This window comes from Siphateles boraxobius, unplaced genomic scaffold (genome assembly GCF_051911475.1).
Source record: "Siphateles boraxobius isolate OS27281-9 unplaced genomic scaffold, OSU_SipBor_1 31, whole genome shotgun sequence".
NCBI classification, from domain to species: Eukaryota; Metazoa; Chordata; class Actinopteri; order Cypriniformes; family Leuciscidae; genus Siphateles; species Siphateles boraxobius.
Window position 1 is genome coordinate 10723260 of NW_027508931.1, and position 18193 is coordinate 10741452.

At 42.0% G+C, this 18193-nt stretch overlaps 1 protein-coding gene across 1 annotated transcript; it reads right to left on the bottom strand.

Annotated features, from left to right (window-relative positions):
- Window positions 1–1016: 1016 nt before the first annotated feature.
- neto2b (neuropilin (NRP) and tolloid (TLL)-like 2b) lies at window positions 1017–16821 on the bottom strand. Its single transcript, XM_077193997.1, has 10 exons — window positions 16576–16821; window positions 15220–15276; window positions 14910–15053; window positions 14050–14298; window positions 13868–13915; window positions 13186–13313; window positions 10596–10824; window positions 5097–5210; window positions 4539–4669; window positions 1017–3327 (listed from the first exon to the last, which is right to left on the bottom strand). The coding sequence occupies exons 1-10, from the start codon at window positions 16583–16585 to the stop codon at window positions 2812–2814; spliced, it is 1626 nt and encodes a 541-aa protein (XP_077050112.1). The 5' UTR covers window positions 16586–16821; the 3' UTR covers window positions 1017–2811.
- Window positions 16822–18193: the final 1372 nt, after the last annotated feature.

The following is an 18193-nucleotide window of genomic DNA, read 5'->3' on the forward strand; positions in this document are numbered from 1 at the left end:
TTCTAGGGTTTACAAAGAATGGTGTGAAAAGGGAAAAACATTCAGTATGTGGCAGTCCTGTGGGCGAAAATGCCTTGTTGATGCTATAGGTCAGAGGAGAATGGGCCGACTGATTCAAGCTGATAGAAAAACAACTTTGACTGAAATAACCACTCGTTACAACCGAGGAATGCAGCAAAGCATTTGTGAAGCCACAACACGCACAACCTTGAGGCGGATGGGCTACAGCAGCAGAAGACCCCACCGTGTACCACTCATCTCCGCTACAAATAAGAAAAAGAGGCTACAATTTGCAAGAGCTCACCAAAATTGGACAGTTGAAGACTCGAAAAATGTTGCCTGGTCTGATGAGTCTCGATTTCTGTTGAGACATTCAGATGGTAGAGTCAGAATTTGGCGTAAACAGGATGAGAACATGGATCCATCATGCCTTGTTACCACTGTGCAGGCTGGTAGTAGTGGTGTAATGGTGTGGGGGGTGTTTCTTGGCACACTTTAGGCCCCTTAGTGCCAATTGGGCATTGTTTAAATGCCACGGCCTACCTGAGCATTGTTTCTGACCATGTCCATCTCTTTATGGTCACCATGTACCCATCCTCTGATTGCTACTTCCAGCAGGATAATGCACCATGTCACAAAGCTCGAATCATTTCAAATTGGTTTCTTGAACATGACAACGAGTTCACTGTACTAAAATGGCCCCCACAGTCACCAGATCTCAACCCAATAGAGCATCTTTGGGATGTGGTGGAACGGGAGCTTCGTGCCCTGGATGTGCATCCCACAAATCTCCATCAACTGCAAGATGCTATCCAATCAATATGGGCCAACATTTCTAAAGAATGCTTTCAGCACCTTGTTGAATCAATGCCACGTGGAATTAAGGAAGTTCTGAAGGCGAAAGGGGGTCAAACACAGTATTAGTATGGTGTTCCTAATAATCCTTTAGGTGAGTGTATATGGTGGACCATCACTGACTAGCAGTTGTGCAACTTATGAGAGACACATGCCAAAATGTGCTGTAAAAATTTGCATGTTTAATACAGGGATGAAGAAGACAAAAGTAGATTTACTGTATTTAAAATAAAAAAAAACTCCACATGACAATCTATGAAGTGTGACATAACTAAGATATTCACAAACAATGAAGGCTAACCAAAATGGTCGAGAAGAAACAAGAACATGGATCAGAATAAAATTACAAAATCGAAGAACACAGAAAAATAAATAAATAATAATAATAATGGGAAATATGTTACAGTATGAGAAAGGGCGAATCAGTGGAGGGGAAAAAGGGCATGACATTTCTGTACAGTTTGGACCGTTTGATTTACAGGGCAGGTTATTATGTCTACAGTCATAATATGGCCATAAAAGTCATTCGGCTGCACAGTGAGTCAGACAAACCCATATATATGGGCTTTTCCACGCGCACTTGGGAAAAGAAAGAAAAAGTATTTGCAGAAAAAGGAACTTGGGGAAATTTGCAACATAGATCTCTATTATCTAACTTAGTCATCTGGTTACATATTTACTATACGTTTCTTTTATTCCTGGAGGGCCACCTTTCGGCTATTAAACACACCTGAACCAGCTAATCATGTGTTGAATTCGGAATCACATACTGTACTATTCTATTCTAAATGTTGCTGGAGCAGCAAATGAGAATATTAGAATGATTTCTGAAGGATCATGTGACACTGAAGACTGGAGTAATGATGTTGAAAATTCAGCTTTGCTACCAAAGGAATAAATTACATTTTTGAATATATTCAAATAGAAAACTGGCTCATGTGTGATGCAGGTGACACAAAGACATGTGTTTGTCTAAATGATATGCAAAAAGGGGATAAATAATTAATGAATCATTAGACAATTGCTCAATTTACAATTGAAGAATGAGAATAACACCAATAAAACTACCCGACTTGGCTTGAAATAAATTATAGGAACGGCAAAGAGGTCACACATAAAACTACGACCAAAAAAAAAACTAAAATAATAAAAGAAGGTGTGGGCAAATGTGAACATTTACAGCTATGTGTTCAGTGGCGGAGCCAAGATATTTTCATTGGTGTGGCCAGGCAGGGGCCATCAACCAGTCTGGGGTGGCATAGAAATGTTCAAATTTCAAACATAAAAAATTTGTTTGGTGGAGAACTTACTGGGCTACGTCTCCCAAAAGCATTGTAGGCCTAAGTAGATCATTGAACCATTGCAACCAATGGTCTCTGCGATCAACTTAGGTCACAATGCATTTGAGGAACGCAGCCCTGAACAGTTTTAGTGCCTACAACACTACTGAATACAATTCACGAGTTTACACTTACAAATAATCAGAAAGAGCAAGAGAGTATGTGCATTTAGCGTTCTGTCAGAGGGGAGGGCTCCGATCTCGGAATATGGCCCGGTCCCAGAGTACTCTGCTTTAATCATCTCCACATTTAACCAAGTTGTATTTACCCAGCTATTCAGCGATTTTCTATATTTACTGTTCACCAGAGGCGCTGAGTTTCCCCGGCACCCGTGTTTTTTTTTTACGCTTTTGTATGATTTGCGCCTGGCACTGATGCAAACTTTGCGTGCGCACCTGAAAAGTCTCCCGTGTGTTGGGGTCCTAAAGAGACGGTTCTACGTCTAAATAAACTCAATTCTGGTCAAGATAAAAAAGACAGAAATGGCTAATTGTGAGCAGGGTGGCCAAGCTTCGGTCAATGGTGGCCACGGCCCCCTAGCTCCGCCCCTGTATGAATTATATTATTGTATTTTTAAACAGGATGTAAAAAGTGTCAGCTGATTCTGACCCTCCACTCAGAAGTCCATAGAGAGAGAACGCTGCTGGACAGGGTTACGTACCATCACGACATTGCGTCCGCGGGCGAAAACATCATTGTAGCCGATTTCTTCCATCACACGTCCCTCCAGCCCGAGATCTTCATCTTCAAGTGCCTCGTGCAGACTCTGTGCACTGTAAGCGTGCGAGCGCGGATCGTGCGTGAAAGGGTGCGAGCGCGAGCTGCTCCTGCGTCCATGGTAACTGCCCCAGCCTCTGGCCCCGACAACCGTACTCAGCTCCTCAGAGCCCTGCGAGAGATGATGGGCTCTGGTTGCCATAACAATGGAAGCAGCGTTGCTCTGAGTTCCACAGTGATGCTCGTGGACGCAGCGGGAAACGCTGGAGGACCGGCGGAGTTTCTGCAGACCCTCCAGCTCCTCCGACAGCTCATCCGGCAGCTCAGCTTCCCGCATGGAGAACAGCTCATACTGAGGCGGCTCCAGCACCTCCTGCATCTCTGCAGTGCTGAATAAACCTTTACGGCTCAAAACCTGCAGAAGATAAATACATATTAGCAATGTCACATGTTTTTGCAAGTTAAACTTCCATGCACCAAGTAATAAATAAATACTAGGGTTTTAATGCTTAACATCAGTGTAAAATCCCGTTTCACTATTCTACTTTAGCAATTTTATGTATTTCTGGGGGGAAAGGATTTTTAATGAGAAAATAAAATGTAGAGAGGGATATTATTTTGATTTTAAGAGGGATTTGTGACATCATCTAAAAAGGAAAGTTGTTTCAGAGGTGAAGAATTACATTTTGATCAAAGTTTGCAAAGAACATTTTTGTAAAAATGTGGAAAGAAATGCTCAATGAACACACAATATGACTGCGTTTGTGCATTCAATATATCAATCGAGTACATTTCCATGAGTTTTATTATTCTTTAATTGAATCAGTAATAATAATTAATGATTATATTATTATTAATTATTCACATTAATTAAAACATTTGAATACAAATTAAATAATTAATACATTTTTATTAATGTTTTTTTCCCATTTTTATCCATGCTGTCAGATAGAGCTGCTTAGTTTTGACAAGAATTATAATCCTGATTATTTTGGTCTATATTGAGTGAATATCTACCACAATTATTTATTGACTTCATCATGGATTTATTAAACTTAATAAAAGAAAAACTTGCTAAACTGAAAAACTCTAATTATAAAAGTGATAAGTAATTGAAAGTAAATATGTGTGTGTGTGTGTGTGTGTGTGTGTGTGTGTGTGTGTGTGTGTGTGTGTGTGTGTGTGTGTGTGTGTGTGTGTACGCCTATAAAAAGAACACAAGACAAAATTAGATCATTGCAAAATTAAATTTGGCACAATGATCGTTTTACCTCCATTATCTTGTATTTTTTTAATAATGGAAGCCACAACCATATGGATGATGTTTTCCATAAATCAACCCTTACTACTGGTCAAACAAACAGACCCAAAGTCACACCATTGGCTGAGTCAATATTGCAGTGTTGCTGAAGCCGAAATAAACAAAAGCACTAGTAATGTTTTGATAGCGCCACAGTGTTTACTTTTTTCAGGGAAATCAACCTACAAACGGCTTATGTATATAAGAGGCTGATGAAAGAATATTTTTCACGTTGAAAATGTATATAACTTTAATGTGCATTTCTGACACCTAGGAGGCTGGTAATTTGTCATTCTAAATGGTGATTTCTCGATATGAATAGTCACCTTCTTTCTCGGCTGCTTCATCTGTATAAATACAGATATGATGAGAAGAAGAAAAACAACACCAGTGGACACTCCAATCACAGTGCAATGAGTTTTACTCATATGCTGGAAAAAACTTTTAGACTTCTTTTCTGAGAGAGACGGGACAACAAAGACAAAAGAAAGCCGAAGAGGCCAGGGTCATGATTGAGGAAAAATTCATATTTTCCACCTAAATCAGAACAATGACAATAAAACTGAATTCATCAATCCTTATTACTGCTTTACATAACCAGGGCTCATGGCATTTTCTGCTCTGCATAATAACCCTTGAACCCATGATGTCCAATCCTTCATAGACTAATACTTCAATATGCATAAATATTATGTGCTTTATATACTCAACATTAATTTAGTGGACATCAGTTCATTGAGGTCAAACCCCTGAAGGAGGGAATCTAGTTCTGTGAAAGATATCGACAAAAACATTGATTTGCTTGCAAAAGTCTTAAGAAGATTTGCATCTCATTAGCGACACTAGTTGGAAACCGGTCATGTGAAAGCAAAGCACATTTTTACCTTTGCAATTGTTCTCATCCCAGGGAAACACACAGTTCTGAACACCATTACAGACCAGAGTATTGTTGATGCACATGTTGCTGTGACAGAAAAATGTGTTGGCTGAACATGGAGCTGCAAAACAGAGTTTTTAATGACATGAAAGCCAGACAAACATATAATGCACATAATGTCCACTTGGTGGACCTCTTATACCACATTTAAAATCTAGTACCATTGGTTAGTTATTGTGTCATTCAAAACATCTGACAGATTTTGTTTAGTTAAAGATGGTTTTAGTTATAATGTACTATTCCTAGACAAAGGATTGAAGATTAGACATGTGCCGGTATTCGGTAATGCGATAAATCGCGGTAATGAATATGCACGATATTGTTATCGCGGGGACTTCGAAATACCGTGAAAAATAATAGATCCGAATTTAGATCTTTAGAACGCGCATCAGCTTATTTTCCATCAACCGCTTAAAAAAACAATGCGTATATGCTGCGCAAAACACGTGCGCACTTTGATGTAAACAATCCCCACATCACATGTATAAGCACTGTGTGAATGCAGTGTGCACTCTAGTCTAATGTAAACAATCCTCACATGGAAAAGAAGCACGGCGGAGGGAGGAACGCTTCCGACTATTTATCCCCCGCATGGCTGCCAACTCTCACGCATTCAGCAGCTTGAGACTCACGCAATTGACACTTTCACACGGTCTCGCGCCACACATCCATTTTCTCACGCAGAGAAAAATCGCGGAGCAAAGAGGACACTGACACCGACAGACTAGACAGAGCAGGTTACTTTTGATATGAAAAAAATATCAGCTCTCAGGTTTTATAACGAAATTCAGACAATAAATACTGTTTTGGTGCTTGTAAATGACGTGACAGATCGCGCGCCTCAGTTCAAGTAAACAGATCATCTGTTACTTTTTATTAAAGATACAGTACAACCCACCGAAAGGTATACGTACTTTCGATCAATCAGTGTTTTTCAACCACGGAAAGAGGTCAATAACACTGCAGGAGAACAATTATGTCACAGAACGTTACATTTACCTCAGGAAAGCCATTTAATGTTAGTTGACTATAAGAAAATAGCTATAGAGAGGAGTATTTTGCTAAATATGTGCACTATATTATTTTAATATATGTTTACTTGTCATTATATAATTGTTATTATAATGAAAATTACGGCATATTACATTTTTATATTTATATTATTATTATATTTATATTGTATGCATTATATTTAATTTCTCTCTGTATGTTTACAGCATTATGTGAGATATATTTTTTCTTGAGAAAAAATTAAATGCAGGCTATCTACTGTAGCCTACCTAATATTTATCCAAATGAGTCAATATTGAATCAAGATTGAAATTAAATCCAAGAATTTAATTGAAATCATGAAAATTGTGTTAAGCAATAATACAAACAGTAGCCTCAGTAACTGTACCATGTAAACATTATAACATGTTGTCACTAAAAAATAAAATTAATGTTTTGACAATCACAATTACACATTGTGATGCAAGTTTTTTTTAGATACCCCCCGTCTGTTTCTCTTGTGCAATTAAAATATCGTGATAATACCGTATACCTGTCACAGTGTTGGGTTTGTGTTCCCCTGATGTCCACTAGATGTCCTCCTTTCCCACGGTGTCCTTCAATTATGAACTACATTTCCCACGATCCTTTGTCTCATCATTGCACTCAGCTGTTTCTTATCACTGATCATTGCACTCAGCCAATTCCCCATTATCATTGTCGATTCCCTGTGTATATAACCCTGTCTGTTTCAGTATATGTCACGGAGTCCTTGTATTATGTCCCCACACTTCCGTTATTTGTATCATACTGGTTCTCGTTTGTATTTTATGTTTTGGATTGCCTTATTGGACTTTTGACCCCTGCCTGGATGACTAAGAGTTTGGATTGCCCTTTTATATTAAACTACTGCTTTTGGATTTTCTGCCTCCAGTGTGTGTTCCGTGACAGAAGGACTCCGTCACACAAGATCCAGCGGTATGTTTCTCAATATCTCTTCCCCAGCCACCGAGCGGGAGAGAAGGGAGTTTTTTAAGGGGACCCGATTAGTTAAGTTTCGTGGAACCCGTGGAGGTCGCAGTGGAGGAGGTGGTCGAGAGCCTGTTCACGTCCCGTCTGCCCAGTCAGAGACTGTTCACGTCCCGTCTACCCAGTCAGAGACTGTTCACGTCCCGTCTGCCCAGTCAGAGAATCTTCACGTTCCGTCTGCCCAGCGAGAGACTGTTCACGTTCCGTCTGCCCAGCGAGAGACTGTTCACGTCACGTCTGCCCAGCGAGAGACTGTTCACGTCACGTCTGCCCAGCGAGAGACTGTTCACGTCACGTCTGCCCAGCGAGAGACTGTTCACGTCACGTCTGCCCAGCGAGAGACTGTTCACGTCACGTCTGCCCAGCGAGAGACTGTTCACGTCACGTCTGCCCAACGAGAGACTGTTCACGTTCCGTCCGCCTTCCTGGGCCGGGACTATCTGGAGCGTCTGGCTCGGATCCTGGACATGCCCGTGTCTGCTGTTCCAGAGCCGGAACCAGTGTCTGCTGTTCCAGAGCCGGAGCCGGAGGCAGAGCCAATGGCCGTTCCAGAGCCGGAGGCAGAGCCAGTGCCCATTCCAGAGCCGGAGGCAGAGCCATTGCCGGTTCCAGAGCCGGAGGCAGAGCCAATGCCGGTTCCAGAGCCGGAGGCAGAGCCAATGCCTGTTCCAGAGCCGGAGGCAGAGCCAGTATCCGTTCCAGCGCCGGAGGCAGAGCCAGTGCCGTCTGCCTTCTTGGATCTGGACTATCTGGAGCGTCTGGTTCGGATCCTGGACATGCCCATGTCTGCTGTTCCAGAGCCGGAGCTAGTGTCTGCTGTTCCAGAGCTGGAGGCAGAGCCATTGCCCGTTCCAGATCCGGAGGCAGAGCCAATGCTTGTTCCAGAGCCTATGCCTGTTCCAGAGCCGGAGGCAGAGCCAATGCCTGTTCCAGAGCCTATGCCTGTTCCAGAGCCGGAGACTGAGCCAATGCCTGTTCCAGAGCCGAAGGCTGAGCCAATGCCTGTTCCAGAGCCGGAGGCTGAGCCAATGCCTGTTCCAGAGCCGGAGGCTGAGCCAATGCCTGTTCCAGAGCCAGTGTCTGTTCCAGAGCCAGTGTCTGTTCCAGAGCCAGTGTCTGTTCCAGAGCCAGTGTCTGTTCCAGAGCCAGTGTCTGTTCCAGAGCCAGTGTCTGTTCCAGAGCCAGTGCCTGTTCCAGAGCCAGTGCCTGTTCCAGAGCCAGTGCCTGTTCCAGAGCCAGTGCCTGTTCCAGAGCCAGTGCCTGTTCCAGAGCCAGTGCCTGTTCCAGAGCCAGTGCCTGTTCCAGAGCCAGTGCCTGTTCCAGAGCCAGTGTTTGTTTCTGTGTTTGTGTCTGTTTTTGTGACTATTACAGTTCTTGTGGCTGTTCCTGAGCCGGTGTCTGCTGTTCCTGAGCCGGTGTCTGCTGTTCCTGAGCCGGTGTCTGCGGTTCCTGAGCCGGTGTCTGCGGTTCCTGAGCCGGTGTCTGCGGTTCCTGAGCCGGTGTCTGCGGTTCCTGAGCCGGTGTCTGCTGTTCCTGAGCCGGTGTCTGCTGTTCCTGAGCCGGTGTCTGCTGTTCCTGAGCCGGTGTCTGCTGTTCCTGAGCCGGTGTCTGCTGTTCCTGAGCCGGTGTCTGCTGTTCCTGAGCCGGTGTCTGCTGTTCCTGAGCCGGTGTCTGCTGTTCCTGAGCCGGTGTCTGCTGTTCCTGAGCCGGTGTCTGCTGTTCCTGAGCCGGTGTCTGCTGTTCCTGAGCCGGTGTCTGCTGTTCCTGAGCCGGTGTCTGCTGTTCCTGAGCCGGTGTCTGCTGTTCCTGAGCCGGTGTCTGCTGTTCCTGAGCCGGTGTCTGCTGTTCCTGAGCCGGTGTCTGCTGTTCCTGAGCCGGTGTCTGCTCTTCCTGAGCCGGTGTCTGCTCTTCCTGAGCCGGTGTCTGCTCCGCCCTGGCCGCCCGAGGGGTCTTCGCCGCCCTGGCCGCCCGAGGGGTCTTCGCCGCCCTGGCCGCCCGAGGGGTCTTCGCCGCCCTGGCCGCCCGAGGGGTCTTCGCCGCCCTGGCCGCCCGAGGGGTCTTCGCCGCCCTGGCCGCCCGAGGGGTCTTCGCCGCCCTGGCCGCCCGAGGGGTCTTCGCCGCCCTGGCCGCCCGAGGGGTCTTCGCCGCCCTGGCCGCCCGAGGGGTCTTCGCCGCCCTGGCCGCCCGAGGGACCGCCCTGGCCGCCCGAGGGGTCTTCGCCGCCCTGGCCGCCCGAGGGGTCTTCGCCGCCCTGGCCGCCCGAGGGGTCTTCGCCGTCCTGGCCGCCCGAGGGGTCTTCGCCGCCCTGGCCGCCCGAGGGGTCTTCGCCGCCCTGGCCGCCCGAGGGGCCGCCCTGGCCGCCCGAGGGGTCTTTGCCGCCCTGGCCGCCCGAGAGGTCTTCTTCGCCCTGGCCGCCCGATGGACTTTACGTCTCGCCCTGGCCGCCCGATGGACTTTGCGTCTCGCCCTGGCCTCCCGATGAACTGTGCGTTTCGCCCTGGCATCCCGATAGACTTTGTGTTTACCCCTGGATGCCCAATAGATTTTTTGTTTTGCCCCGGTCCCCGGTTAAACCCTCACTCCTTGTTCCTGTCTCCCTTCATGGACCTGGCCCACCTTCCCTCCCCCTGATCCTCCACCGTTCCACCTCCCTCCTGAACCTCTTGTATTATATTGTGTTGTGTTTTCTGTGTTTCTTGTTGTTGTCATGGAGCGTCTGGTAGCCGCTCCGTAGAGGGGGGGTTATGTCACAGTGTTGGGTTTGTGTTCCCCTGATGTCCACTAGATGTCCTCCTTTCCCACGGTGTCCTTCAATTATGAACTACATTTCCCACGATCCTTTGTCTCATCATTGCACTCAGCTGTTTCTTATCACTGATCATTGCACTCAGCCAATTCCCCATTATCATTGTCGATTCCCTGTGTATATAACCCTGTCTGTTTCAGTATATGTCACGGAGTCCTTGTATTATGTCCCCACACTTCCGTTATTTGTATCATACTGGTTCTCGTTTGTATTTTATGTTTTGGATTGCCTTATTGGACTTTTGACCCCTGCCTGGATGACTAAGAGTTTGGATTGCCCTTTTATATTAAACTACTGCTTTTGGATTTTCTGCCTCCAGTGTGTGTTCCGTGACAATACCGTGATAAAAGCTCAATCAATTAATCGCAGCATGAAAATTTGATACCGGCACATGCCTATTGAAGATAAAGGAAAATTTCACCCAAAGAGTTGGAAAATTAGATCTAAAAAATAAAATAGATTTAAATAGATTAAAAAAAATCTCCTTTTGCATTCAATGGGAAAATAACAGCACATGTGTATAGTACGAGATGTGGGTAAGTAATGACAGAATTTTCATTTTTTGGATGAATTATAAATTTAATAAAATTGCAGACAGTAAAAAGGTTTGTGAATGCTTACGTTCAGCAAAGACCGTAAAGAGCATACGGAACCGACTCAGTTTGCTGTTCTCATCGGCCCACATTCGGACAACACCAACGGGATTGTCAAGTGTGATGTCATTGGCAACAGTGCTGCAGAACTTGGCCTTTAGATCTTCAATGGCATTACTGCCTTCATATATCGCAACAAAGTTTTTCTTACACTCATTTGAGTTCTCCATCTGATACTCCAGAAAGCGGAGATATATCTGTGTGTGAAATAGAAACACAAACAGAGACTGGTAATGCTACTGTAATGGTACACACAGTGCTCTACAGAGCGAACAAAATGACAGCATGCGACAGTGAAAATATATTTGGTTGCACAGTGCGAATGACCCGATCAAAGCTAATGAACAACAACTGTGTAATCAAATAAAAATTAAAACTACAACTGCCAAAAGGCATCCAAACTGCACAACAGTTCAGTATTGCACTGTGATTGGCTGCTTTAAATGCCTTCAGCCAACACAGCAAGTGCGAGATAGTTTTGTGCGAGGAACTACATAGAGGTGCAGCAGGTTAACATGCGCGATTTCAGCACGGTTGCAAATGTGATATTGATTTAACTTATTGTGATTTGTGATATTGATTTGTGATACTGATGAATAACCAAGAAGTTAATATTAAGTGACTTACATTTTAGGCACAATATTGTCTGGTTTTGCGCTATTTCATCAACAAAAATAGTTCCAAACAAAGTCACAGCTGAGCCGCTGCGCATTTCCGAGAAAACACACAGCGATGTTTTGTTGATGAATGAATCTGTTTGAATCGGGTGAGTGAAAGATTCAGTGACCCATTCACAAATGCTGTGTCTGAATTCAGAGGCTGCATCCTTCGAAGGCCGGTTGCGTCACCACGGCACGACGAAGGCTGTCCCAATTCAAAGGCTCCTTCAAATGCGTCCTTCGTTTCCTATGAAATGAAGGATAAAACAGATGGACCCTTAGCGGCCTCACGTACCCCAGAATTCATTGTGCGCCAGTGATGACAGGATTTTTAAAAAATAAATTGCAGAAGTACACTGTGGCGAGCAGGACGAGGCCGAGGGCCGTGAGAGAGCGACACGAGGCCGGTGGCGTGATTACTGATGAGCGACACCTGCGCGACACACCGGTCTCGTATCTCTCACGGAGGAGCGGAAGCATAAAAGAAGGAGCGACGACTGTGGAGATAGAGAGAGGCCAGGCCTGGACTTGTGTTTTGTTTGTTTTGTTATATGTGACAGATGCCGTCTGTGAGGGAGTGGAGGAGACGGCGTCGTGGGCCGGAGCCTGCTGCCATCCGCCATGATGGGGAGGAGCAGGGAGCGGGGGACTCCTGCTACGTCCACCAGGTGGCGGAGGAGTGTTGAGCCGTCCACCGAGGCCTATCCAGCGCCACCGCCAGGCACCGCGGAGAAGATCCCACAGCTAGTGGAGGACCAGATGACAGCGCGTTGTGGGAACCGGACCAAGATTTTTTTTTTCTCTCTCGTCTCTGTCGCTCCTCATGCTTCCGTCTCCTTTTCTCTCGCCTCGTCTGTCCATGCCACCAGGTACCGCAGCCTCCGTGTCCGGTCCGGACCTCTCAAATGCGCTTCTAGAAGAATGGTCAAAAATTCCCATAAACACAATTCTAAACCTTGTGGAAAACCCAGGGACAAAAAAGGGTGGGACAACTCCATATTAAACCGACTAGACTGTCTCATTTAACAATGTTCAGTCCGACCTTCGCGCCCTCGAAGGCGGGGTCTTTGAAGTCAGAGTCCTTTGAAGGATGCAGAATTTGAATTGGGACACAGCTAAAGACAGTCACAATTGCTTTGTTCCTGAAAGAATCAGCTGTTTCGAACAAATCTATTTAATGAATGATCAGTAACAAAGACAGTGACCTGTTACCACCTACTGGTGGTTCTAGTTTCATTTTTTAAAGTGCCATTTCAATTATTTTAATCATTCAATATTTCTATATTCAAAATTTTACATTTTAAATTGAAATAAATATAAATTGAAGAATTTGACATGAAAGATGACATTTAATAAGGTTAGAAGAAAATGCCTCATAAAAAGGTTTAAGAAAAACATCCCTGAAAATAAATTTAAAGAGGCAAATATTCCCCTATAAAAGTTGAGAAGGTGCACCTTAATTTTTAACTGTGCTCCTATATTATTTTATTTTTTTAAATTAGGGAGCACAAGTACTCCTAAAAATAAATGTAAGTGTAGAGTCCTGACATTTGAAGTTTTATTATATTGCGCTATAAAAAAATTAATTATAATTCCGAGGAAATTATTTTATATAAAGTGTTGAACTACATAATTGCTCATTCTTCCAGGCAACCTATATCCTAAAAAGCTGTACTAGTTTCATGGTCACTATCCTCTCACATAATAAAATAATTTCATTATTTAAAGTCCATTCATTTATTTATTTGGTAAAAAGTTGTGTAAGAAGCAGGATAGCATACATTATCATAAAATGAACCCCCTCCATGGTAATACAAAACCATCTACTTGTGACTGTACATGATCCCTTATTAAAAAATGTGAGAGGAACAGATGTTTACCCAGTGCTGCATTACTAACCTTAGACATCGGTGGAGCTCGTATGGTCCAAATACAATCCAATGCTTCCCCTGATTTCACCTTGTTTTCCTCGTCAACTTGACTAGATCTGATTATACCATCTAATCCAGACATTTCAAACTGACAGTCTGAGGGGAAGAGACAAGAGTAAAGATAAAGACAATTAAATCAACATTATGGCATTCAAATTATTATAAAATTATAGCCTGAGAAAGAGACCCGAGAGTCTGCAGACAGCAGCTGGGAAAAGTAATACTAATAAATTCTGGGGCACTGAAATATTTAGGAGTTTACATAATTGATACACTACAGATGGAATTTACATTTATATTTGTTGGGCTCGGTAACCATAGCAACTGAAAAAGAGACCGCATAAACTGTTATTCTGATAGGTAGCAAAATCTACAAAAAAAAATCTGGCACTAAGAAAAAGTCTGTTTCTGCAAGACTTGCAAGGTCAGGTTTAGTTGTTTATTTAAACAGTTTAAATTATCAGTGCACAAAAAAACCCAAAATAGAACTGCACAATTTCCAACTGCCATGGTAAATGTAATGATTCTTAAACAAATTTTACATAAGAAGTCGGTTTGCAGAAGCTTTTATCCAAATCAATAAATGGGACAAACCCCCTGGAATAACCACCTCCCAACCCATGCTCCATATATATGTGTTATCCGTTTACCTGGAATGGGATTCAAGAGTCCTCCAACATGGAGATGAAAATCTGGATCTGGATGCAAGTGAGGTTTTTGGATAATAAAAAAAAAATCAAGTGCAACAAAATACAAAAGGAGCAGAGCAAAAAGGCATTAGAGCAAATGATTCAAAAATCTAATTGCATGAAGAATGGCAAGATGCATTTACCTGCAGTATATGAATACTCCACCCTGAAACCCATGCCTTCCAGCTCCTCGTCACTAATAAATCTGATCCACATGAAGCGTCCAGAGGAGGTGACGATCCCTGGACTCTTTGCCCCACAGAACCGATTAATCAACGGCGAGAAAACAAACGGCCCATCACGGATTTCAATGTTATCAAAGCGGCACTCGAAGGACGGCTCGATGTAGTAGATGTCATCGAAGGCGAGCTGGATTCTCTTCCGTGGATGGGCTGATGTAGACAAGAAAAAGGTTAGGACTAACATGTCTAACTGTTGTGACTGAGAAACATACACTACTGTTCAAAAGTTTGGGGCTGGTAAGATTTTTTTTAAATCTTTTTAAAATAAGTGTCTTATGCTCACCAATACTACATTTATTTGATCAAAAATACAGTAAAAACAGTAATATTTTAAAATATTATTAAAATTTAAAATAACTGTTTTCTGTTTTAATATAATTTAAAGTGTGAATTTTCAGCATCATTATTTGAGTGTTCAGTGTCACATGATCCTCCAGTAATCATATGCTGATTTGTTTCTCAAGAAGATTTTATTATTATCAATGTTAAAAATAGCAATGTAATTCCTTTTTTTTAGGATTGTTTGATGATTCGATTTATCATTTATTTCTATTTATTTGAAATAGAAGTCTTTGGAAACATTATAAATCTCTTTACTGTCACTTTTGATCAATTTAATGCATTTTTGCTGAATAAAATTCTATCAAATTAAAGAATTAATGTCTTTATAAATAATGAACAAAACGGTTGCAGTGCATGTTTTATCAAAACAACGAATAGGAAAGAATAAGTATCTTTGCTTGTGGAAGTGCTACTCATACCCTCCAGTATGTAAACACACTCCTTGTTTGGTGGGTAGGGGTTGGGGTAGTTTGGGGAACTAAATGATCCTCCATTTGCATTCTGGATCAAAGTTCCACAGTGAGCAGGCTTCTTATCCTCAACAGCCACATTCTGAGGCAAAGCTAACAGCACACACACACACACACACGCACAAGATGATCTACATTAAAGGTAATGGTTATTAAAGCAAAACAGATATTAATAAAAAATAATTTAATTAATTAATTTAAATCTCTCACACAGGAAATATAACGTGGCTTAGCAGGCAAGTTCGTAATTCAAACTTACCTTGAGTTTTCTGTGCCAATGCGAAGCCCTCCTCTATCAGGATAAGCAGAACCAAGGCTGCAAGAATTTTTATTTTTAATTATTACAATTTAAAATAGCTGTTTTCTATTTGAGGATATTTTCAAATGTTATTTATTCCTATGAAGTTGAAAGCTGAATTTTCAGCATCATTACTCCAGTCTTCAGTGTCACATGATCCTTCAGAAATCATTCTAATATTCTCATTTGCTGCTCAAGAAACAGTTATTATTATCAATGTTGAAAACCTTGTGCTGAATAATATTTTTGTGGAAATCGCAAAAATATTTTTCAAGGACTTTTTGATGTCTAGAAAGATCTAAAAGAACAGCATTTATTTAAATTTAAAAAAGCTTTTTATCTTTTGAAACATTATAAATGTCTTTACTGAGCAATAGTCTGTAAAAGGTGGATGTTGTATTGTGTCACGTTAATTAAGTTTAAAATAAAAATTCAACATGCTCCCTAACTCATGATATACATCCACAGGTTCAGAGTTTCCAATTTACATGGTTTATTAAAAAGAAAATGACACCTGCCCAGGATTTAAACCCAGAAAGTTTTGCAATCATAGCTCTATAGCTTGATGTCATTGATTATGCTTAACAACAAAGGTTTTTAAATATACTGGAGCACGTGTTAGGCAGGGTTGTGTTTAGGTCATTGCATGTGATTTTCGTGACATGAGAGGTGGAGAGTTAAAATTCAAATGCTAATATTATCAAACTGATTTCTGCAATTTCATAAAACGTGATGGGAAGTTTTACAGTGTGATAAACCAATTGCTAATATTTGCTCATGTTTCTCACCAAAATAATGGAGTAATATGTAGATTTCTATACTATAATTTGTAGCAGACAACTGCCATTTACAGTATAATGGGGACCTAAAACTTACAACATAATAGGAATAACCCAACTACTACACCAGTATCTTTTTTACAGACAACTACCTTGATGGACTAATGACTAATTATGTCATACTGTTCATGTATTTGCAAAGTGTTCCCATTGCAACCAAAATGGACTGAAATTTGAAGTTTAAATGCTGCATTGAGTTTTAAATGAATTTTTGATTTTTAGCTAGATAGATGAAGAGAGACAAAGATGCTATTATGACAATTATTAAAACATTTTACAGTGTGGCAAATGAATATGGTGAATATCATTCAGCACCACGGTGTAGCCATCTGATTTAATCACTGTGTAATTCCACAGTAGGCTACTTTGTTGTAAATGTAGCCTACATTACATATTTACAATTCTCAAAACATGTTTGACACTTGCACAAATACGATAACAGATTTTGACAGGCAAAAGTAGCATTCAACAAACTCACCTTCATGCATTTCCACTTTCACTGAACACTTTTGCTCTCGTGAGATTTGCTGTCTACATTTTCAACGCCATGAAGTTAAGAATGTCGCAATACGGTTCTGCAACAGATTTCATGAATAAAGAAGCATCTCGTTCCTAGAATAAATTCGAAAAAATCCATTGAAAGCTCTCAAATTAAACTGTATACGGCTAGGCGTTTGCAGAAACTCTTGAGCGATGTGATCCTGAACAGCGAGTTTTCATTGTGACACTGGGAGGAGAGAGAGAGAGAGAGAGAGAGAGAGAGAGCGAGAGAGAGTGAGAGAGGGGGGGTGGGGGGGGGGGGCTCATGAATATTAATTAAGTTCATCATGACCTACACTGTTTGTATTAACTACGTGTGTTAATACATAATTTTTATGTTATGTAGGCTACCTAATACGACATTAATATAATATTATTTTTATTATATTTATATAGATATTTAAATATGTTTTATATATTAGAAATATATATAAATGCAGAATAAATAATGATATATTTAATTATATGAATATGAGACTATAAATTATAAATAATTAAATATACTCTGTCATGACAATTCCAGCAGCATCCAAACTGCCTTAGGCACTCAGTCAGGGTTGAGGTTAGTCAGAACTACCATATTTCAGTACTAATATTTTGTGCAGCATTGCGTCTTTGCACAAAATTTGGAGGCGGCACAGAGCCTGTACAGAGCAGTCTTAACTCAGCTGTGTAAAGATGACATAGGTTTTCAATCCTGGTCCAGGGGACCAAAAAAACACTTCACATTCTGGGGGTCTCCCTGGACACACACATTTTAGGTCTTGAACTCTCCATTAATGAGCTGATAAGTTTTCAATCAGTACTGTTAGATTAGAAGGCATCTAAAATGTACAGTATTCCAGGACCAGGATTGAGAACCACAGCTCTAGGAAGATTACAAAGAAGCATCCACATTACCTAAGTAATATTCACAAGCTAAGTCTTGATAGTAGGATTCGTAATATTGCAGACGGGGTCCACACATCTGTTGAAGACAAGGGATTTGAGACTTAACACTGGTCTCTTGGAGGGGTCTGTCCCACCCATGCACGCCTGATAAGCAGAGGGGACTGAACTGATGATGCATGTTGCAGAAGCTGATTACATGGTTGCTGTAAGGAAGGATATTCTAATATCAGACTTTCTACGTGTGATCATATAATGTATTGACTGTCAAGGCTTCTATAGCTTTAATCACCTTTAATCTTGGCAAGCATCACTATTATTATTGCTCATAGAGCCCTGACCCTCAGTATTAAATGTTGTCCCACACTGTTTGTGGTACAAATATGAATTATGCGACTCTAAGCGATCCGATTTATGATTTTTGCTCAGAATATTATAGGCTTGGAGGGAGCTGGAGATAATCTTGCAGCCATCAAACCTGGCAAATTATTTCCCATAATTGTATATTGAAATATGTATTATCATTTTCATCCTGTGCATGTTAAATCCATATTCAATTAACAGCCCAGATTTTTCTCGTCTGTGCTACAAGTTTCAAAAGTAAACTTTGCCACTGCAAAAATTGAAGAGGGGGGGTTATCAAAGCCTCTTGAATGAAGCTCCAGACC

Excerpts from the sequence above, each read along its gene's own strand:
- neto2b (XM_077193997.1), bottom strand. Across the intron at positions 13,314-13,867 it reads ACTCTTGAATCCCATTCCAG|ACTGTCAGTTTGAAATGTCT; the intron begins GTAAACGGATAA and ends TCTTCCCCTCAG. Across the intron at positions 5,211-10,595 it reads CTTTACGGTCTTTGCTGAAC|CTCCATGTTCAGCCAACACA; the intron begins GTAAGCATTCAC and ends TCTGTTTTGCAG.